The sequence below is a fragment of the Gopherus flavomarginatus genome, chromosome 4 (assembly GCF_025201925.1).
Source record: "Gopherus flavomarginatus isolate rGopFla2 chromosome 4, rGopFla2.mat.asm, whole genome shotgun sequence".
NCBI lineage: Eukaryota > Metazoa > Chordata > Testudines > Testudinidae > Gopherus > Gopherus flavomarginatus.
Window position 1 is genome coordinate 118,007,612 of NC_066620.1, and position 23,879 is coordinate 118,031,490.

At 43.1% G+C, this 23,879-nt stretch overlaps 1 protein-coding gene across 5 annotated transcripts in view; it reads right to left on the reverse strand.

The window, feature by feature from the left end:
• LAMA2 (laminin subunit alpha 2) overlaps positions 1-23,879 on the reverse strand; it is a 515,739-nt gene that overhangs the window by 257,968 nt on the left and 233,892 nt on the right. For all 5 annotated transcript variants that reach the window (XM_050949373.1, XM_050949372.1, XM_050949374.1 and 2 more), the window contains exons 10-12: positions 19,597-19,757; positions 12,740-12,880; positions 11,103-11,276 (exon numbers count right to left, since the gene is read on the reverse strand). In XM_050949373.1, the coding sequence (XP_050805330.1) occupies positions 11,103-11,276; positions 12,740-12,880; positions 19,597-19,757 (476 nt within the window). The remainder of the gene's footprint in view (positions 1-11,102; positions 11,277-12,739; positions 12,881-19,596; positions 19,758-23,879) is intronic.

Sequence of the window (23,879 nt, forward strand, 5' to 3'; positions counted from 1 at the left end):
GTCAGAAAACTGTAGCGGAACAACAGTTAGTCTGCAGCAGGTGTGGGGGATAGATTCACACCCCTCCTTGCCATGGTCTAATTGTTCATGTACTTTTTTTAAACACTGGGGTTTCTGGATAATTTATAGAATTATGCTTTCTGTTTTTTAATTTGTTAAGTAATTATCATTATAATAAGAATTATTATACTCTTATCTAAACAGAGTTGTCTCACACAACATTCTCTCCGGTGATTTCAACCAAGCCTGAATGAGCAAACTCACCATCCATTTACTCTGTAGATGAATAATGACAGTGTCCGTCTTTGTCCCCCAAATGAACTAGAGGAAGCTTTTGATGCACACCTCAAGACAGGGTTCTCCCCACCCCACTGTTTACTTCTTCCTGTTATTCTTCTTTCCTTGAAATTTTTACAGTCCTTCACTAGCATTCAGTTCAGACTCACTGTGAACCATACAATATTTAATTGACATGTAAACAGACAAATAGAAGTAGATTTCTGTTAGACAAGAAATGTTTTTTTCACCTTTGCTGGCAACCAGTCCCTAGACAGAGATCTTAAGAATATAATTTTAAGCATCTATATGTATTTCCTTCCACAGTGATACCGATGACCAATTTGACATCAGCTTTTGAGACTTCATATGACATTCTTTGGTGAACTAGAATGTACTGGAGTACTGTGTCCAGCTCTGGGCCCCACACCTGGGGAAAATTGTGGACCAATTGGAGAAAGTCCAGAGCAGAATAACAAAAATCATTAACAGTCTAGAAAACATGACCTATGAGGAAAGACTGAAAACACTGGCTTTGTTTGGTCTAGAGAAGAGAAGTCTGAGGGGGGGTACATTTCTATGATTCTAGTATATACTAGAGTCGGGAAATCCCTGTAACCCCTCTGCACCCCCTTGCCAACTGGTGTTAAGGGCAGGGCCGGCCCCAAGCGGCAGAAAAAAAAAATAACCCCGCAATCGCCGCTTCATTCTTCGGCAGCAATTCAGCGCTGGTCCTTCGCTCTGAGAGGAACCTAGGGACCGGCCACCAAATTGCCGCCAAAGGCCCAGACATGCTGCCCCTTTCCATTGGCCGCCCCAAGCACGTGCTTGCTGCGCTGGTGCCGGCCCTGGTTAAGGGGTTCTTGAGGCACAGTTGTAAATTCAAATTTTAATTTTAAACAAATCTAAGTTTAAAAATAAAGTAAAACATCTGATTTGAAACATAACAATTCAATTTTATCCACCTTGCTGGACACTCATTTGATTTTACTTCCATTTAAATAAGTATGACATGTTATCCATCAGAACTGATTAGCTCTAAATAAATAAACAAATAAACTTAAAAGGGTGTTGTGTGTATATATATATCAGGGCAGCTAGAGTTATTAATAATTGAGCAAAATTCACTCGATCAGTTATGACATACCGTAGTGCTATCAATATTATTTGTTAACATTTAAGGTTTTCCAAGAAGTGCCAGTAGATCTCAAAAGAAAAGCTTATAAAAAAATTAGCTTCTAATAGCACTTTGTCTGTCATCTCAACCATCAGGAAGTGTCAAGCAGAGACTGTTGTCCTTTCCCAGGCTTGCAGTGAAAAAAAGCCAAAATGTTTTCATATTTTGGTATCAAATTGCAGCTATCAAGTCTGATGATCTAGAAACAGTCTCCAATTTTTGCTATCTGAAGCTAAACCATGGGAATACTAGATAGAGTTTTGAGGGTCCAGATGCTTTAATAATTTAGGACAATTGATCTTGGCATTTCTGTTTCAGTCCATCATTGTATTATTTATGCTGGTTTACGGGGCGGGGGATTCTGTGTGATCTGTATTCTGTCATTTCTTTTGCAGGATTCTGTTTCTTGGACCAGAACTCCACCAAAAATGAACACAAATGGAAGGAAATAAAGAAAGCGCAAAGCCTGTAATAACCTAGTCCCAGATTTGGACCTTAGCGTCCAAAATATGGGGGTTAGCATGAAAACCTCCAAGCTTAGTTACCAGCTTGGACCTGGTACCTGCTGCCACCACCCAAAAAATTAGAGTGTTTTGGGGCACTCTGGTCCCTCTGAAAAACCTTCCCTGGGGACCCCAAGACCCAAATCCCTTGAGTCTCACAACAAAGGGAAATAATCCTTTTTCCCTTCCCCCCTCCAGGTGCTCCTGGAGAGATACACAGACACAAGCTCTGTGAATCCAAACAGAGCGAATCTCCCTCTCTGTTCCCAATCCTGGAAACAAAAAGTACTTTCCGATTCCCCCAGAGGGAATGCAAAATCAGGCTAGCAAATCCAACACACAGATCTCCCCGATTTCTTCCTCCCACCAATTCCCTGGTGAGTACAGACTCAATTTCCCTGAAGTAAAGAAAAACTTCAACAGGTCTTAAAAGAAAGCTTTATATAAAAAGAAGAAAAATACATACAAATGTTCTCTCTGTATTAAGATGATACAACACAGGGTCAATTGCTTAAAAGAATATTGAATAAACAGCCTTATTCAAAAAGAATACAAATCAAAGCACTCCAGCACTTATATTCATGCAAATACCAAAGAAAAGAAACCATATAACTTACTATCTGATCTCTTTGTCCTTACACTTAGAAACAGAAGACTAGAAAGTAGAAAGTACTTCTCCAAAGCTCAGAGAAAGCAGGCAGACAGACAAAAGACTTAGACACTCAATTCCCTCCACCCAGAGTTGAAAAAATCCGGTTTCCTGATTGGTCCTCTGGTCAGGTGCTTCAGGTGAAAGAGACATTAACCCTTAGCTATCTGTTTATGACAAAGCCCTGTTATACACAGAGCACTAAGACACTTACGCTGTTTTTGTTTTTCCTTAAACTATGGTGATGTACTATTATACAGCATTCACTAAGCTGTAACTGCTGTCGTTTTCAAGGCCTAAATTGCCATTGCTGCAAATAATACCAAGCAGCACAGGGTCTTAAAGTCATAGCATTTTTATGGTGATGTTATTTTATACATCGCACATGGCAACGCATATGCAAACAATCAGATAATTGCCCATGTAAATAGTTATTTGTCCATGTGCAATTGTCCATTTGTTTGGGCAATTTCATAAGAACATAAGAACTGCCATACTGGGTCAGACCAAAGGTCCATCAAACCCAGTATCTTGTTCTCTGACAGTGGCCAATGGCAGGTGCCTCAAAGGAAATGAACAGAGAGGTTATCATCAAGTGATTCATGCCCTGTCACCCAATCCCAGCTTCTGGCAAACAGAGGCCAGGGACATCATTCCTGCTCAATTTCCTTGGCGTAGTCGCACAGTATTTTTTCAGGAACACCTTTAGATGCAAATATTCTAAGGTTTAGCCCTAAAGATTAAACCTACTGAAGGAATAAAACTAATTAAGGCTAAAAATAGGCCCTTCCCTCACCTTGCGCTGCATTGCTGATACAGATCATATGGGACAAAACAGCCATTCTTCTGGAGCCTACACAGGATAATACCTATGCACAGTGGAAAGAGTTATGGATGGAATTTTAGCCTTAATTCAATTTTTTGGCTCTTGGAACTTTAAGACAGAATGCTAACATTATATTAACATATTCCCTTTTCTTTTAAAGATAATCAAAAATAAATTCCTAGTGGAAGCAATTGTTAAAAAAGGCAGTTTTACCAAACAGGGGCTTTAAAATGTTTAATATTAACCTGCTTAATAGAACAAAAGCATTTTCTACACTAGGCAGAATCTCTCAGCCCATGTCGCTTTCCACAGTCCCCATTGGCCTGGAACAGCAAACCGCGGCCAGTAGGAGCTGCGATCAGCCAAACCTGCGGACACTGCAGGTAAACTAACCGTCCTGGCAAGCCAGCGGATTTCCCTGACAGGCTGCATGTCAAAGGTTGCCGATCTCTGTCTTAGGATATGTCTACACTGCAGTTAAATATCTGGGGCTGGCCCATGCCAGCTGACTTAGGCTCATGGGCTTTGGGATAAGGGGCTGTTTAATTGCAGTATGGATGTTGGGGCTTGGAGCCCAGGGTATGGCTACACTTACAGTTTTGCAGCGCTGGTAGTTACAGCTGTGTTTCTACAGCTGTGTAGGCCCAGCGCTGCAGTGTGGCCACACTGACAGCTACCAGCGCTGCAGTGTGGCCACATTTGCAGCACTTGCAGCGCTGTTAGGAGTGGTGCATTGTGGGCAGCTATCCCACAGAGCACCTCGTCCCATTTTGGCGCTGTGGCTTGTGGGAAGGGGAAGGAAGTGTGGGGGTCTTTCCGCTTCCTGTTCCAACGCCCTGTGGTGCTTTGCTACACATTCCGAGCACTTTGGCGGCATTGTGATTCTGCAGCGCTATTTCTGAGATTTTTGTTATAAATGGAGCCTGAGCTGCTGAGGACCTTGCTGATGAATGTTGACAGCACATCACGCATGGCAGTGGAGCTATTCCTTCAGCTGCAAAGTGACAGTGAGGAGTCAGACGATGATATTGAAACGCCTGACGCTGAAGACACTCAATTGCTTGTGGCAGTAACAGACGTGCTCAGCACCGTGGAACGGCGCCTTTGGGCTCGGGAAACCAGCACTCAGCGGTGGGATCACATCGTCCTGCAATCCTGGGATGACGAGCAGTGGCTGCAGAACTTTCGGATGAGAAAAGCCACTTTCATGTCACTGTGTGCTGATCTTGCCCCTACCCTGCGGCACAGGGACACGAGATTGAGAGCTGCCCTGCCAGTGGAGAAGTGGGTGGCTATTGCAATCTGGAAGCTGGCAACTCCAGACAGCTTCCGATCGGTGCCGAACCAGTTTGGAGTGGGAAAGTCCACCGTTGGAATGGTGCTGATGCAAGTTTGCACAGCCATTAATCGCACCCTGCTAAGAAGAACTGTGACTCTGGGGAACGTGCAGGACATTGTGGATGGCTTTGCAGAAATGGGTTTCCCTAACTGTGGAGGGGCAATAGATGGGACGCATATTCCTATTCTGTCACCACCGCACCTGGCATCAGAGTACGTTAATCGCAAGGGGTATTTCTCCGTGGTTCTGCAAGCGCTTGTGGATCACCGTGGGCATTTCACTGACATTTACTCAGGATGGCCTGGAAAGGTGCACGATGCACGCGTCTTTCGGAACAGTTCCCTGTTCAGGAGGCTGAGGGCCGGGACTTTTTTCCCAGACCGCAAGATCACAGTAGGGGACGTCGAAATGCCCACTGTGATCCTTGGAGACCCCGCTTACCCCTTAATGCCATGGCTCATGAAACCGTATACAGGGAAGCTTGACAGGAGCAAGGACCGGTTCAACTACAGGCTGAGCCGGTGCAGAATGACTGTGGAGTGTGCTTTTGGCCGTTTGAAAGCCCGCTGGCGTTGTCTTTATGGGAAGCTAGATTTGGGGGAAAGCAGCATCTCCGCTGTTATATCCGCGTGCTGTACCGTCCATAATATTTGTGAAGGGAAGGGTGAAAGATTCAGTGAGGAATGGACCTCCGAGGTTCGACGCCTAGAGGATGAATTTGCACAGCCAGAGACCAGGGCTATTAGGGAGGCCCAGGAAAGGGCTTCAAGGATTAGGGATGCTTTAAGGGAGCAATTTGATGCTGAGAGCCAACAGTAATGTTTGGTGCCTTTGCTGTGCTTTGTTCTACCTTGGGGTACAATATTTACCACTTCCTGCAATAATAAAACGTATTGAAAAAGACATAAAATCCTTTATTCAACATACAGTACGTAAAAGGCAAGGGGGGTTAGGGTGGTGGACTGTACATTCAGAGGTTTGAATATGTCCTATTTGGATTACTGTTCAATGTCTGCTGCACTTCAGGATTACTATGCTGCAGGGTAATGGGGGTGGAGTGCACAGGGTAAGAATTATAGTTATCAGGGTTGGTAGGTGATCGTACAGGTGTTGGGGGCAGATGGGGGTAATAAGAAACTGGCTGCTGGAGAAAGGTGTTTTGTGCAAATACTGGGGAACAAGAAAGAGAGCTTTGGGAGGGCTGTGGGTTACTACGGTACATATCTGCCTGCATGGCTACAAGAGACTCAAAAGACTCAGTTTGGCGAGCCAGGAGGCTTATCATCTGCTTTGAGGTTTTTTTGATCACCAATTCCTTTCTCCTGCTTTCTGTTTGCCTCCAGTCATGCATTTTCTCTCTCCATTCATACATTTTCTCTCTCCATTCCTGTGTCTTCCTACTTTCTCTGTTGTAGTGATTCATAACTGATTTGATCAATTCTTCTTTTGATTTTCGGGGATTTCTTCTCAAGTTCTGCTATCGACGTGAGACCAGTGATCTAGCTGCATTAGTCAAGGTCACTAGAAAAAAGAAAGATAGAACCATGTAATACACAGAGGCTACATTGTTTATTATCACACAGTGAAGGAGTTTTTAGACTTTTGGTAGCATCCTTCGCACATACCTCACATAACACAGAGAGGCCAGGGAAGCTAAGTCATGGCGAGCAATGGGGTGAGTGTTTTTCCCCCGAGTTCCCCTTGGGAGGGGGAATTGACCGATGGGTCACTGGGGTTTATCTGCACTGGGTACAGGACGTAGCTGGTGTCCTGCACAGGGGACAGTACTGAACAGGAAGGTGGCGAGCTGCTGGCGGGGGGGGTCCGCGTTAATGCCGTCCTGCTGGTGAGGGGGGGGGGAAACGCACAGCTGTGCTGGCTGCCTGCTGGGAAGGGTGGGGGAACACCGGAGCGCACCGCGGTGCTGGATGCCTGCTGGGAGGGGGGTGGGGGAACACCGGAGCGCACCGCGGGGCTACCAACGTGCTTGGAACACCGGAGCGCACCGCGGGGCTGGATGCCTGCTGGGACGGGGGTGGGGGAACACCGGAGCGCACTGTGGGGCTGGATGCCTGCTGGGAGAGGGGTGGGGGAACACCGGAGTGCACCGCGGGGCTGGATGCCTGCTGGGAGAGGGGTGGGGGAACACCGGAGCGCACCGCAGGGATAGCTACATGCTGGGTGGGGGAACACCCGAGCGCACCGTGGGGCTGGATGCCTGCTGGGAAGGGGGAGGGGAGAACGGAGAGCACCGCGGGGCTAGAAACGTGCTGGGAAAGGAGGGGGTGACCGGAGCGCACCGCGGGGCTGGGGGGTGGGACCGCAAACCTGGGGCCCTGCACTCAAGTATCCCTAAATTCTCAACAGGGTTTCCTACTGCCAGATATATCACTGCTGCGTGTTACCTGGGAAGAGAGGGAGGGTCTTCTACAGCAATGTGGATTCTGCCCTGGCCCCTATGCAGCTTGCCTGTGTGCAGCCATGGTCCCCCCACCCCTCGCTGCACAGTGGATCGGACGAGTTAGCCTGACCGGGACAAGGACCATGGTGGCTCTCCCGATCAACTTGAGAAAGCAAATTGCAAACGCTCTGGCTGCAACTTTTCAAGAGATTACCGAGGCAGATTACAGAGACGTGATAGAGCAAATCAATGGGCTATTCCACGTTTAGGCATGCATGCAGGCAGCCATAACCCAAACCCTCCTCTCCCAAAACATAAAAATCTACTTACCCCGAGCATGCTCCTCAGTTTCTTCCTCACCAGCAACTTCCAGCTGCTGCGACTGGCTAGCCTCCTCCTGGCTTGAGAAGAGCTCCTGGCTGCATGCCTCCTGGGACTCCGGGGTGTCTCCCTCCATGCCAGTAGCCTCACTGTCGGCTTCCTCTACACCCTCCCCCACTTCTCCCTGCTGTGAACTCTCCATCGTGGTCCTCGGATTGGCAGTGGGGTCACACCCAAGTATGGCATCCAGCTCCTTGTAAAAACGGCAGGTTGTGGGGGCAGCTCCTGAGCGGTGATTTCCCTCACGGGCTTTGCAGTAAGCACTCCTCAGCTCTTTTATTTTGACCCTGCACTGCAACGCGTCCCGTTCATGGCCCCTTTTCAGCAAGGACTGTGATATCTGCCCATAGGTATCATAATTTCTCCTTCTGGAGCGCAGCTGTGCTTGCACAGCCTCCTCACCCCAAACACTGATGAGGTCCTGCAGCTCGGAATTGTTCCATGCTGGGGCTCGTTTGGGGCGTGGAGGCATGGTCGCTGATTGATTGAATGATTGATTGCACTCCACACCTGGCTGAGCAAACAGGAAGGGGATTTTTAAAATTCCCGGGGCATTTAAAGGAGGGGTCAGCTGAGCCCAGGGCAGTGGAGTGTGCATGATTACCAGAGAGGCTTCTAAGGTATGCTGGGATACCTCCTTATACCCCGGAGGTCAATAAAAGCGCTGGTGGGTGTCCACACTTGCTGACCAGCGCTGGATCACCAGCGCTGGATCCCCTACACCCGAGGCTCGACCGGGTGTACAGCCAGCGCTGCAACCAGGGAGTTGCAGCGCTGGCCGTGCCTTGCAAGTGTGGCCACATCCTAAGTTGCAGCGCTGTAACCCCCTCACCAGCGCTGCAACTCTGTAGTGTAGCCAAGCCCCCAGACTCTAGGACTCTGTGAGGTGGGAGAGTCCCAAAGCTCAGGTTGCAGCCCCAGCCAGAATCTCTACATTCCACAGTTAAACAGCCTCTTAGCCCAAGCCCTAGAAGCTAGAGTCAGCAGGTACGGGCCAGCCGCAGGTGTCTAATTGCAGTGTAGACATACCCTTACAGAGTATTGTGTTACCAAGTACTTATGACTGCCTCAATCCAGAATTAAATTGGAATCCATAAAATAGACAGAAAAGCTATTATATGATTCCTGTTAAATCTTAATAGTAGCCAAGCAAAAACTTTCTTCTTAATAAAATAATCCAGCAGTTTGCAAAATTATATTGTTTCAGAATAATCCAAATAACAGTCCTTCTGATGAATAAACCACGCCTTCAAATTTTCATTTTAAATCAATATATGCTAAAACAAGCATCTGAAAACTTTTATTTTTGTTTTAAAAAACCCCCAACAATCTGCATTTTATATAACACAAGAACTGCATGTATTTTATATTTTTAATTTGGTAAAATTTCACCTAACTTCTGACATGTTGCTTGTAGTGCAGTAGTATTTTGTTATTGTTGTTCTGTTTTTTCTAAAAAAACAAGAACAACAACAACTGAGATGTTACAATCATTTTCTTGCTTTCTTGTCCCCTCGTCATACAGTCAGTCACTTTCACATGAACAAGAGTCCTAAGAGTGTTACCTACAGTCTCCCGTTACTCACTTTGTAGCCCAACCTTTTTAGAGAAACCAGAATCTGCCACAGAACAAACTCCAGTGTCATTCATTGGTAAGCAAAGTTCAGGGTTACAAATTCAGTATCATCCCATATTACAACTCTTGTGTCATGTGAAAGTAGCACTTGTAGGTGGGTTGAAAACGTGCAGCTAGAATACATATGGAAATCAGCATGTGCACCACACGCCAGCCTTATGTTAAAAGAAGCCTTTCAAATAAAGGTTTTTGGGTATGTTTGAAAACTGGGATCTCTCAATATAGAGGGACAGTTGTCCCCATGTTTTACTCAAATTTATTTTTAGAGAGAACATTTTAATGAAAGGGGTAGAGACAAAAAGAAAGGGGGTTGAAGTTGTAGCATGGATCCCAGAGTTATGAATTATACTAAACTTAAATGTCTTGATATAAAACTTCTTAAAACCTTTCTCTGCATACTTTTAAGGCAGGTTAAAGCACACCTAACCTAAAACAGCAATTATTATACTTGTAACACAGCTAGCAGTCATAATTGAGAAGGGCTGGTTTAATTCAGTTTCAGCTATTTAGAGAAATGTTATATTGAGTTTACAAATAAGAACCTACAATACTCCATTTCCATAGCAATACACTAAATCATCCAAGCTAAGCATGTCATCATGACTATAATTTACATGATATAACATGACAGTTAAGATGTACTGTGGTAATTTGTGAGTGCTTTCAGTATTATTGTAGTATCAAAAATTTATATGGTTCAGTTATTAAGGCAAATTGTTTCATTCATACAGAAATGTCTGACAGTAAACCACAAAGGACCTTCAAATTACGCTGAAAAAATGTCTTCTATGTTCAGACAATTTGCACACACTCTTCCCATTATTTTGTTCACTAAATGGAAAAGGAAGAAGTTTGTCTGTGTAAAGTTTCTACTAGGGTACAGAAAAAGTTCACTGTGTATGGAAGCTATAAAAAAATGTCCCTTACCCCAGGTGAATGGGCTTGGCTATCTTTAAGCATTTTATAGTCATGAAAAGGATGCCCACATTCTTTGGAAATTAGGCTGTTTAATCTTCACATGCTCACTTACCTTTTGTCATGTTGATTTCCAGCCAACAGGACAAAAATGGGCAGATGAGCTTGAAGAGACTAGAATGAAAAATGTGCTGAAGCACACTATAGTTCCACATACTTCACCATAATCAGAAAAAAGCTCAAGTTCTTAACACAGTCCCAAATTCCAAAGAAATTTCAGACAGAAAACTCATTTTAAGAACACACCACCTGTGATAACAGAAAGTCTGTGGATAGCAAGCCTGATACTCAGACCACTAAGGCAGTCAGGGAGATCTTTTTAAAAGTAACATAGTGCAGTAACCTTCAGGGGACAGATACTTATATGTTTATATATTTATGTGCTTGTGTGGGGGGTGGCAGGGTGAGTTGATCTGAATACAGATGAGCAGTGAAACTGGCACAAAGTTTAGTACAGCACCTTCTGAGTTCCAGGGTAGAGTTCCCTACACAAGTTTATGCCAAGCATTGAAGTTTTGTAACCTAACTCACATCATCTGATATACACTTTGCATCTGTGAAAAGCAGGATAGGAAACAGCCTTTCATATCCAAGGAAGAGACGGAAAGAGAAGAGGACAACCTGAAACACATATTTATATGCCAACCATTTTGTTCAAAAAACAACATTGCAAATTATCTGAGCTTCTCTAAGACCTGACAGCAGAGGCCTCAAGAGGTCTCAGAATTGAAGTACTTAGTTAATTCTGCTCTCCCTTGATACTTCGAGTCTCATAAGGATTCTCTGCATGCATAACTCAGTTCTTTTCAGCAAGCAATTTTGCTGGTCAAATATCTGTCCAACTTAATCTTCCCTTCAACAGGAACTAAAAAAAATTGCTTACATCTTTCTTTAGCAATAAATTAAATTATCATACAGGCAAGGACCATCTGCACTTACTTTGTTGCCCAAATAAGGACTAGGTGCACTCCAGTAATAAATCAGCGGCAGCACTCTTCTGGCAGCCACATTACTGATGCTAAGCCGCTGAGGTCCACCAAAACTGTCCTGCTGAGGTGTAACTCGAAGGAGACCAGGTACGTCAGTCAGATACCAGCCATTCATGTCTCCTACCTATAATGACAGAATAAAATACCTGTTGGAAGGAGAGTCAAGATATCAAAGTCCCAGCACCCACCAGCCTCTGTTTTATTTTTTGTCTTTTCTGCAGCTTCATTTGGTTTAAGATCTTGATTAATCTCAGTGAAGAATCATATTCAGTGACATGAGAGTATTCATAGGAAAATGAATCTACTGTATGCATACCAGCTCTTGGATTTTTGTGTCTGGACAGCCAGCCACTTAGGCTGCCAAAAAGTTAGGGGATGCCATAGGTAAATATTTGTTCCCAGTGGCTTAACAGAGAGAGTTCCCAATAATATTTGAATAAGAGCCATTCATACTTACACTGTAGGTCACACAACACAAATACTCTGTAAGTGATATAAGTCCCACATGGTACAGAAGCCTGAAGTGAATTCAACAAATCTGAACAGATATTATTCGGACATAGACAATGTAGATTATTGTTCAAAAGACCTGTATCTTAGAAGCTCAAAGGTCTGTTCTACTGCACCAGCTAGCAAAGATCAAAAACCTCAGATCCTGAATCTCTGAAATCCTCTGTCACAAAACTAACCAGTACAGAAGAGCTTAATATACATACAAGCATGCTCAAGGCTTGTGGTTGCTTTCCAGATGCCTAGATACCAGCAGAGCTATGAAATGGCTCAGCTGTGAGCTGGAAAAGCTTTCTGGATACTAGTAAGTAGCAGAGTACACCAGACAGACCGCTTTACTCCCTGAGTTCCCATATACCAAACAGCCAAAACAAGTAGCTATTTAACCTGAAACAAATTTTCCCAAACTAGATTTACAGACATGTATTATAGCCCCTTTATAAAGAAATTGGTGTCCAGACTTTGAGACCTTATTGAAAGTATAGGGCATGCTTGTACAAAAAAAAAATATTCTCTACAATGTGCTTTTGCAAGTAAGACCATTGGAAGGGTCAGCCCACACTTAGCTTCAATGCTATATACATATTGTACAAAAGAAATTCACCAGAGGCATAAGACCCTCACTGTTTACATTCCCCTATAAAGGATATTATTTCTCACACAAATTGTGTATTTGTAAGTGCAAACTCTTAATTAATCCATGTGTGTCTATATGGATATTTACTACACACCCAGAAAAGAGGCAGCCCTATGGACACCTCAGAGTTACTCTCTTTTTTCATACTTCATCATCAGCACATTTCATGACTGTTTCACACACACAGCTTCATCTCTGACAGACATTTCTGAATTGCTTTCTATGTCAATCACAATGTTGATTTTAGAACATTTTCACAATGAAAACAAAGATCAGTTCTTGTGTGTGAAAAATCCTTTTCTTTTGGATACCTGAAAAAACTTACATGGTATATCATGTGCCTGCAGATCTTAGGATAACGTGTTGTACACGATACATTTTAAAAGACAGCATAACCAATGACATATTTTTGCTATGATGTTTACTATTATTTTTCTTACACTGCTGTAGGTCCAGTGAGAGTCTATACAGATGTTTGTTTTCCCTGAACAAAAACACTCCTCACAGCCTCTGGGATTATCTTGCTGCAGGTTGAAGAAACTTGGTTTACAACGATCACAGTTTTCTCCTTCAACATTTTCCTGGAAATGCACATTAGAATATTACTTCAGCTATCACATATTAAAATTAAAGGCTTTTTGCTCTCTTTTGGTTTGATACAACAATGCTAAAGGAAGACATTTATGGGAAACTGTCCCCTAATTTTTCAATATAAGAGCCTAAATCTCCAAACAATTAAGCTGGTGCAACCCATCTAAAGTTAAAGGGATTACATGTGTGCAACTGAAGGTAGAATTTGGCCATTTAACTTTATACCTTTTCCATGAACATATTATTTTTTCACAATAATCTAATAAACCTCCTCTAAAACATGGATGGCCAAAGGAAGGAAAATATGGGGTACAACTTGCCTATTCTTGGAAATCAGCAATCAGTGTCTAACAACTGCAATAGCTACTCGAAACCAGGGTATGCTCATCCAGCGTAAAATGCAGCTTTTCAGTTCTTCTTGTCTATGCTTGGGCTTTGCACCAGTGCAGCTACTCCTGTAGCTGGCCACTGACTGCTGAAATGAAGGCTAATCCAAGTATAGGCAAGGCCTGTTTTTCTCCCTCCATGACTGACAGTATTTGCCAACCACATAGATGATCTGTGAACCTATGGAGAGCTGGAGCAAAGGACCCAAGTGCCAGATCATTGCAGCATTTTGTAATTTTGTTTTACAGCAAAGGTTTATTTTACTAGTTGAGATGCTGAGTTACCAGTTTGTAATCAATCTGGCCCATATGCAGAGACAGAGATGCCGCTCCTTCACATGGGGTGCATTACAAAAAGGTTCACACTGTGCTGGGAGCTGAATAATGCAACAGTATTTTTCAAAGATACCCCAGAGAAGAATTATCCTTAAAAGTATTCTCTCCAAATTATTTTGCACATGGTCTCTTTAATCCTGGACACCGCGCTATGACATGTGCACAGATGTACCAGAATCATTGGCTCCAGGCCAGCAGAGGCTGAATAGTTTATGGAAAGCCTGCCCATAACACAAGTAAATTAGGATCAACTTGGCTTTGCGGCACAGAAATAAGTTTCCTAAAAGCCACTTGCCTGCCTTCTGGTCAGAGATGCTGGAGAGATGGAAAAAGTGAGGCAAATAAAGGATAATTGGCAGAAGGGGGAGAAAAGCAGAAACACAAAGGGCAAAGAGAAGACAGGAGGGAAAAATGAGAGAAAAACAGGACACAGCTAATGAAAAACAGGCAAAGGCAGATTCAAATACGGATGTTATTACCAATTATGTGGTAATTCTGTATATATTCCTTTATCTGCTTTCATTGTCTCTCGCCAACCAGCAACATCATTTGGAGTCTGTACATCAAAAGCTTAAAGCAACTGTCAAGGCTGTTGGTCCGAAAATTTAAGCTGTAGTACTACTGTACTCTAACTGTAATGGGCCTCTGCAAGTGGTTTCTATGCAGACAAATGTTTGCAGCTGCAATTTTTTGAAACCACTTTGAAAATCTGGCCCTAAGAGTTCCTTTAATATGATCCAATTGAATTGCTGATGTGTTACTATGAGCAGGCTGGGAAGAGGAAAGAAAAGTGAGGACTGAAAAATAAATGTATTTGTTATAATAAAAGTTTCAGTAACAAAGCAGAGCACAATTTTACTCTATAACTGCAAGTAATCTACACAATTCTTGTGAGCAGACAGTAAGTTAACAGAATCCTAAACCCGGAAGGTGGAAAAAGATATGTAACCCATCCCTCCGCCAGTACAGAATTGTTTCCTACAGTAAAGTATATTTTGAATATATAACTCATCATCAAAGCTCATTTTCAAATCAGAGCATAATGAAATGTGCCCCAAGTCTGATCCTCTAGACACGATAGCTTAAAAATTAAAACCCTGATAGAAAGTGATTTTACTTCTGACAGAGAACATTTGAGTGTTATATATGTGCCAAGTGAGGATAAGATTAATATTCTGAACTAACTTCAGTGCTGTTCAACTGTCACACTGGTGGTTTATGAGTGTATTCAATAGCAGATGATAGAATGAAAGTTTTTTGTACACTTGTGCTCTTGAGAACTTAATAGAAGCATTTTTACACATGTATCAGAGTCTGTAAATTAAACATCCAAATGGAACACACACAACAAATTATTGAAAAATAACCCACAGTATCTACCATGTTGCTCTCTGCTGAGCATATTCAGGATGACTTATTTCTTATGTAAGCTGCATCTTTTGGACAACAGGACCTTCATGTGCATTATTGGTACTGAGGATATTTTTAAATTAAAAATAGTTGTTTATCATTTTAAAATAGTGTTTTAATTCAAAAGCTATATCAATATTTGGCTTTCTGAATTTACACACACACAGCACTAAGAACTTCAGCCTACAGCACATATAGCCTCAGCAGTCAGATTTTAACAGCATATTTGAAAGAAATACCTTGGAGGTTTCCAAACAAAGGGACCAAAATGGAAAAGAGAATCTCCTTTGTCCAAACTTTGGCAGCAGAATGACTAAATATACTACATAACAACCTGTAAAATAGAGGTCTTAAATGCCATTTCCCCTTAACCAATAGTTCAGAATATTTGTTTTTAAAAAAAAAATGACAGATTATTTTTAGAGTTGACAGTACTCAGCTACTTTTAATGTACAGCTCCTGGGCGGATGGCGGTTGGAATTTGAAATAAGCAATTCACAGCTTTCTGAATGTCTTAAATATCTTATCTTGAGTATAATTCTATTGGGCTTAACTGAATGGCAGCTGATTCCTAATTACTTGTTTTAAGACTTGTACTCAAGACTTGAAGTGTCACAGTCAGACCAGAAACACATTAACCCCAAAAAGGAGTCACAATTTTTTGACACATATCACCACAGCTAAAAACCAGTTGCTTACCTTTCTGCAACAGTTGTTCTTTGAGATGTGTTGCACATGTCCATTCCACTATGCTTGTGTGTGCAGCCCGTGCACAGTTGTCAGAGATTTTTCACTGAGCGGTTCCTGCTGGGGCAGTGTGAGCTCCCTCTGGTGACTCACACCACTGCACATATCTATAAAAAGGCTGCACTGCCCCGACCCCTCTCCATTCTGTCCTACCAGCAAGATTCCAATAGAGAGGGAAAAGAAGGTGGGTCATGGAATAGACATGTGTAACACATCTCAAAACACAACATTTATAGAAAGGTAGGTAACTGGTTTTTGTCTGAAGGTTGGAATGAAGAAGGCGACCGTGATCCTGGGATATCACATCTACATCTATCAGGAGCAACAGCAGAAGTCTGACTGATAGATCTAATAAAGTCAAAATCCAATGTTGACATGTCCATACTAGAGCTATAAGAATAAAGTGCATGAAATCTTGCTGACTTTGGATAAGTTTTTGGGCAGGAGCAGAACTGGAGGGAAGGCATAGAGTAGGGCTCTCAACCTGGGCAGAAGGAAAGCATCTGTCAGTGACCTGAGCTGTGACCTGCTCGGGAACAACAAAGATGACATTTTTTTGTTTTCTCTTGTTGGAAATAGGTCAATTTGAGGAGTTCCCCACTGCTGGAAAATGGAGCTGGAAAAGTCTGTCCAAGAGACTACTCATGCTGGCTTGTGAATGACCTGCTAACACAGAGTAGTCTGAGCTCCTGGAATGTAAGCAGCTCTCAGGCTGATGGAACTGGTGAAGCATTAATTCCACAGGAGGATTGCCTCCTGCATAACTTTGTGGATTGGGCCCCTACTTGCGAACATTCACCAGTCCATGGAGGATAAGACCCAAATGGTTTCTTGAACCACTATGTCTATATGATGATGCTATAGTGGCAATTCAGAACAAATAGCCCTGAGGACACCCCACCCCTTTGCCTTTGGGTTCAGAAAGTAATAGGACTAAAATCTCTTCCCTCTGAACAATATGGGAACTTCCTGTATGTCCCCCAGGAGAAGCAGAGACTGGACCTCCTGATGTAGGGTCCTCTTGTGAGAGTGGTCCCTGAAGAGGGATAGGGAAGAGAGGTAGAAATCAATTGAAGGGTGTATCACAGTTTCCTCTTCCTTAGGACCCACTAATACATAGTGATGTGGGTCCAAATGCTTAGCAAGTAGGATAAGCAGTTGGCAAAAATAGCATTCAGGAAAGATGGCACTATGGGGAGTGTATACTGTCCTCAACCAGCAGGTGAAAATCATTGCTTAGATAATCCAGATTGCCTAGAAGAGCTAGTAGCTGCAGAGGAGGGTGGAGGAGGAAGATGTATCTTGTAACTCCTTCCCTTTTTTAAGCAAGTCCTGGAAATGTGTAAAGAAGAGCTGAAACCACTGGGAATGTTGTAGGTGGAACGGCTTTCTTTTTTGTTGCCAGTGCATAGATCCTCAGAGACTTAAGGATTGCCCTTGAATCCTTAAGGCTATGAAGCCTCTGATCAGTTTTACTGGACAACAGCCTTCAAATGGGAGGTCTTGAATTGTGTGTTGCCCCTTTGGAGGAAGGCCAGATACCTGCAGGCAAGATAAATGCCTCATCATGATGGCAGAGGCCATAACTTGAGCTGCGGAATCTGCAACATCCAGGCTCACCGGCAATGCCATTCTGGCAATTAATTTGCCTTACTCCACCAAAGAAGGTAACTCCCGCAGCTCAAAGACAAGCTTCTTGATGAGGCAAAGTAGCATATTATCATTATCCTACAGGCTGAAATCCTATCAACCCAGCAGAGCTTGCTGGTTTGCAATCCTGAGCTGTAAACTCATGAACCTCTGGAATAAAATTTTCTGCTAAGTGGATCTAGATTTTTTTGCTTCCTTTCCCTTCAGAGTAGAGGCCTGGTGTCCTTGCCTCTCCTTTTCTGTTGGTGGCTGCAACCACCAGCAAGCCTGGAAAAGGGTGGTTGTAAAAGTGTTCGAACCTCCATGAAGGGACAGAATATCTTTTCTCCACCCTGAGGGAGTGGGAGGCAGAAAAGAAGGGGTAAGTCATAAAATCTTGACAGGCTCCACGATAGGTTCATTAATAGGGAGAGCTACCATAGAGGGGCCCGCAGAACCTAAAATACCCACAAGCCTTTCTTGTGCCTCTTCTGCCTGGATATCCAGAGCTACAGCCACCCAACTCAAAAATGGCTGATGAGCTCTAAAATCATCAGGAGGGGAAGAGGTAGAGTCAGTCAATACCACCTCATCAGGCAACATGGAAGAGGCTGAAGGTTGAGGAGGTACCTCCTCCAATCCCCCTATCGGGGAGTCCTGAGCATGCAGCTCCACTTGCATGGTACCAATACTGGTACCAGGGGAAGGAAGATGGTGACCTTCATGCAGATGCTCCTGCAACTGACTGACATAGAAGTGTGGGGAGGCAACAGAGAGAGGTTCTGGAACATGGAGGGAAGCCCCAAGAGGTCTGGAAGGTTTACTGGTATGGAGGTTGGGCCACTGGCTATTAGGATGATGTGCAGACCACTGGCTATTAGGATGGTGAGCCTGTGGACAGTATCACAACAGGCAGGCACCCCACTGGGGCTGTTGGGCATGCTCGTGTCAGGACCCAAAGGATACAACTTCTGAGTCTAAGGAGGAGTCTATCTCCTCTGACCATTGGGGAGCTGAACCCATTGGTGCAAAGGAGGGAGTTCCAAGTCTTGGGAAGTGGGTATCAGCCAAATCAGTGCTGGCTTGCCTGTAGACGCAATCCTACATAGAGGTACTGCAAGAGTAGAAGTGACTGGTACTGAGCAGAGGAGAAGTTGGTACTGACAAATTAAGCAACTCTCAGGTTGACTCGAAAGCCTCAGGTGTCAACGGCACTGGAATGGGCTCCTGTTGAGGTACCACAAGTGGTGCCAATCCTTTGGGGAATGGTCTCATCTGACCCTTCCTGGTCCACCCTGCTCCTAGGGGTGTGAATTTTTTTTGAGCACATCTCTGAGGTCCTGTGAACACGTAGTGCTTCTCCTTACAGGGTGGTGGTACCAAATCTTTATTAGGCTCCCACAGTCTCTTTTTAGGCTCCTGTGACATGGATCTGCCTGAGGACTCTGTCAGAACAGGAGGAGCACTCCTAGGAAACTCGGACATGCTTGAACCCATTTGGAGTGGGGGAAGGTTCTGATGATGGATAGAGTGCAGACTCATCGAGCAGATATTTGCGTCTGGCAGCCCTGCCCTTTTTCCAACAGGATTTGAACCCTCTACAAATGTGACATTTGTCACTTACATGCACCTCTCCCACAAACTTAAGGCAGTTGGGGTATGGGTCACACACTGGCCTAGACCTGTTACATGAGGAACAGGGCATCAGTCTGGTACCAAGCCCAGTACCCAATCAGGCACCAGCAACTGTATACTGAAAAGACTATATTCCAAACGTATCTCTAAAACTAACTATTTACAGATATGCTATACAAGACTACAAACTAATGCTACAGGTACTATTTACACTAAGCAGGGGAAGATACGATGAATCAAAGATGGCAATTCCAACAACAACCATCACTTGCAGTAGGAAGGAACTGAAGGAGGGCGGGGGCAACACAGCCCTTTATACTTGTGTGCAGTGGCATGAGGCACCAGAGGGCGCTCATGCTGCCCTGACAAGTACTGCTAGGGGAAAAATCCCCGAAAACTGTGCACAAGGTATGCAGACACCCAAAGTGGAACAGACATGTACAATCACTCGAAGAAAAAGAACAGCATAACAACATTGCAATGACAGTAGAGGATAATGAGTTTTAATTTCTCATAATATCAATGGTGATTAACTATGGCTGAAAATAGTTTGACGCTCATACCTTGCAGATGCAGGATCCTATACAAGGGTCATCATTCAAGCTGCCTTTCACAGAGCAGTGACAGCTCACGCAGTCAGGATAACCCTTATAACCCAATGCACATCGACTGCAGCTTTTACCTGCATAGCCAGTCTTGCAGTTGCAGAATCCAGGGAGCATGCCTATGGAAAAAGTCAGAGAAAACACTAAATCCATATATTATTGATTTATCTTTATTAGTTATTTGTACTATGATTGCAAGGATCAGGGCCACACTTGTGTTAGGCATGGTACAAGTATAAATTGTGTGCACAGACCATGCCCTGAAAAGCTGACAATCTAGGGCCAGTGTGCCGCTCTTACTCCTATTGAGTAGCACCTTTACCCCACAAGAAACCCCACTGAAATCAATGGGACTGCTCCCTGAGTAAAGTACTACTAAATGTGAGTCAGGGAGGCAGCTTCTAGGTCTTATTTACCCCCCACTGTCTGAGCAGGCTTTACATTTAAAATAAACTGCTGTAATTGAGATTTAGCATTACATATACAAATATGCATGCAAAAAAAAATGGCAGCATGACGGAGTCTCTGATTCAGGAAGTATCCAACCACTGGAGCTGTTACAGTTTGTTTAAAAGCTAAATTATTAGGAGATTATTTATTTCACCCCAAAGTAGAGTGCCTTGGATGAAGATTCAGTCAAAGGTTGCTGTCTAATTTTTAGAGCAGTGGACTGGGAGGTCCAGGTCTCAGAGATACCAGCTCTGCCACTGAATTGAGTGGTTATGGCCTGAATCATTTAAACTTCTGTATTTCAGTTAATATCCACTGGTAACACAGATTACAGATGGGCTAAAGAGGTCACTGTTTAATCTGGCAAAAATCTGCATGGATTATGGCCTTTCAAATCCAAAACCAAGGGTTGTTTGGGTCAGAGCTCCATTTTATCCATACCAAAGGTTGTAGCTAGGGTACAGTTTCATAAAAGATTCTGGTTCTGGCCCTTATCTATATTGAACATAAACCTATCACACAGGACTATTATGAAAATCAGTGTTTGATGAGCACTTTGAGATTCAAATACACCTCTATCCCGATATAACACAACCCGATATAACACGAATTCGGATATAACGGATACAGCGCTCCGGGGGGGCGGGGATGCACACCCAGGCGGATCAAAGCAAGTTCAATATAACACGGCTTCACCTATAACACGATAAGATTTTTTGGCTCCTGAGGACAGCATTATATCGGGGTAGAGGTGTATTAAAATGTGCTATTTATGCCAGAAGCATCATTATTTACCTTTTGGATTATCAGTGGAACATATTCATATCCAATAATCCTCAGCCTTGACATACCCAGAGTGCTCATCCTGCAACCTCCATCTCAGTGAAAATCACTCATTACTAGTTTACACCCCCAATCATCATAATCTTCCCATTTAAATTTAAGAACTATAACCTGTTTATTGCTTGGTGTGCCACATGCTTCAGAAGCAGATTTCCATTTTACACCATGCAAACAATTTCTCGTTAAACAACCAGCCAGCTCCTCTGGAACGTGTTTCAATATATCTAATGTGTATTCATTCTGATTTGCAAGTATATAGAGAAATTCCATTGGAATTGATCATGTTTCTCAGCCTTTCATTCAGACAAGAAACAGACTCATTTCAGTTTACAAATACTCAAGTAAATTGGCTTTTTTCAGTTGCTGTCTTGGATGAGAGGCTTTTTGCTATCTTCACTGAAATAGAGATTCTGTCAAGGTAACATATTATGGGCTCGATACACAGTACTTCTTTCACAATTGGCTGGGTACAATATATATTTTTTAAGTACATAGTGTTTCATTGAGCTAGTGAACACATATTCAAGACAGAAATGAACAGGGATCTGTAAGGAAAAAAGTTTAGATCTGTGCCTAGATATTACGATGCTTGCAGTATAAGAGCTGGTGTGACAATTGGTCTACAACTTTTGCCTACTTCGGAATTTACCATGGAAAGTAGGTCATGTTATTTTCAATAAAACATGTTATAAACAGGTGCAAGAGAATCACACAGAGAAACTAAATTAGTCTAAACATAACATGACAAGTTGATATGATTCAAGGATTGTGTTAAAATTATACTTGTTAAAAATAGGAGACTTGGAACCAGAGGTTAATGAGCCAAAACTGGTATATCTGATATTAGGCCTAATTGGAGGACAAAGTAATAATGGGATGGGCTATTCCACGCATCACTCCCTTTTGGGGTTCTTAAAAGAAAGATTTTTGCAGGGAAAGTATGAAAGAACAAAACAAAGAACAGACTGAAAAACCAGTCAGACTTCATTGGAATGAGTTTCACCATCATGGCTGCCACCTCCACCTTTTCCTGGGAACCCAGCCCTTCATCATCCTAATCCTGATCAGAACAGGCCAGAAAGAGAGGGACCCAGGTGACATCGCACCCCTACTAGCTCCATCTGAATCCCAAACACCACATGGGATGACAATTATCATCATCCTTGATCCCATCTAAGAGACTATCAAACAAGACTTCAAATACTTTAACAACAATAGCACCACCAACAGTTCCAGTCCCAAAGCGTTTAAAATCTAAGACAACAGGCATTGAGTAACAAATAACTGGAGGTAACAGGGGAGCAAGGATATAGGTACTGTGGCCAGAAATGTGATTATGTAGCCTAGTTGTATGCACAGATTGTTTTGAGTTTGCTAATTTTAAATATATATAAGATAAGTGTCAGAACTCCCTTACTGGCCTTCTAGCCAGCTATCACAAATTGTCCTTTTCCATAAGCAACATAGTATAAAAGGATCTTGTGGAGGGACTTCAAGGAAGGAGGAAGAGTGGCTCTACAGCCTTTTTCAGGGAAGGTGTTCTGTCCTTCCGCATGGATTGCTTCAGGGACGGTATTCCATGAATGAAGGCTGAGATGGAAAAAAAGACTGGAGGAGTTTGTTGGAGATGTGGACAAATGGACAACCGAGGCTGGCATCACTGGAAGAATTAAGAGTTATAGGGCAATATGACAAGTTACAAGAACAAGTAAGCAAGGAGAGACAGAGGTGTTAGAGACCTTAAAGGGGGGTGGGGTTGGGGTTGTATCTGATACGATAGAGAAGACAGAGCCAGTAGAGAAACTAAAAGAGTGTTCTAACCTAGATGGAGCTGAAGAGGGTTGTCAGGAAGGAGGAGCTTCTGTCAAGCTAGGAGATGATGAGGGCCTAGACAAAAGGTTTAATGGTGTGAAGAGAGGGAAAAAATGTCAAGACATCCAGGTAGACGTGTTAAAGAGAGACACTGAAATATGGAATTGGATGGATTGAGACACTAGAGAGTGACCGTGGAGAAAGATGAGAAGTGGACCAATGATAAAGCTCTGAAGGACACCACCAGAAAGAGGAAGAGGGGAGCAGCAGAACCTATCAGAAGAAACACTGGCGCAATGACTACAGAGGCAGGAGGAGAACCAGGGGAAGACAAGAATCACAAAAGCAAGGGAGGACAAGGTTTCAAGAAGGGCATGGTGGATACAGTTATTTTGAATCAGGTTTAAAATCCTGATTACCGCAGTACAAAACTCTGTAGAATGCCCCCTGTGGTTCGTTCAGCAGGTATGAAAAATAAACTGTACTGTAGCTGACAGCTACCTGGAGACATGCATGCATGCATGGCACCACATTTCTTTAATTTCAGGCCTTTTTCTCTCAAAATGATAGCCTCATTATTTTACTAAAGAGACTGAACATCAGCAGTAGCAGATGTTTGAATAAAAGGTATCCCTTTTAATAGCATGAAGGTAGCCTTTAGTTTTTTAAACCCTTCATCTATAACCTGTGCACTCTCATCCACAGGTTTGCTAAAGACATCACATTGTCTTGCTGTGTCTTTTCTAACCCTGGGAGTCATGTTCTCTTCAGTTTCTACACAATTTCCTATTAATCTGTGTGATATACTGTTCCTTTCACTTCTGTACTAATCAGACTCTATCATTCTATCTAGAATCTTTAATCATGCTAATCAACAACAACAACAAAAACATTGTTTCCAAGCTACAAGAAAGCAGCATGTTCTCTATTTGAAGATGGCTCTTATAAAGAAACTAAGGTGAAAAATTTATAATCCTACAGTAATAATAGAGATAGTAGGTAAATGTGACATCTTTCAAAGGGACTTTTCCTAGTTTTCAAATGCAAATAGGCACTCAGAAGAAAAGAGAGGATAAGATTAAGATTCTGCTTTATTTTAATCTCTGTCTCTGAAAGAGAAAGCTCTTTGCTGTTGG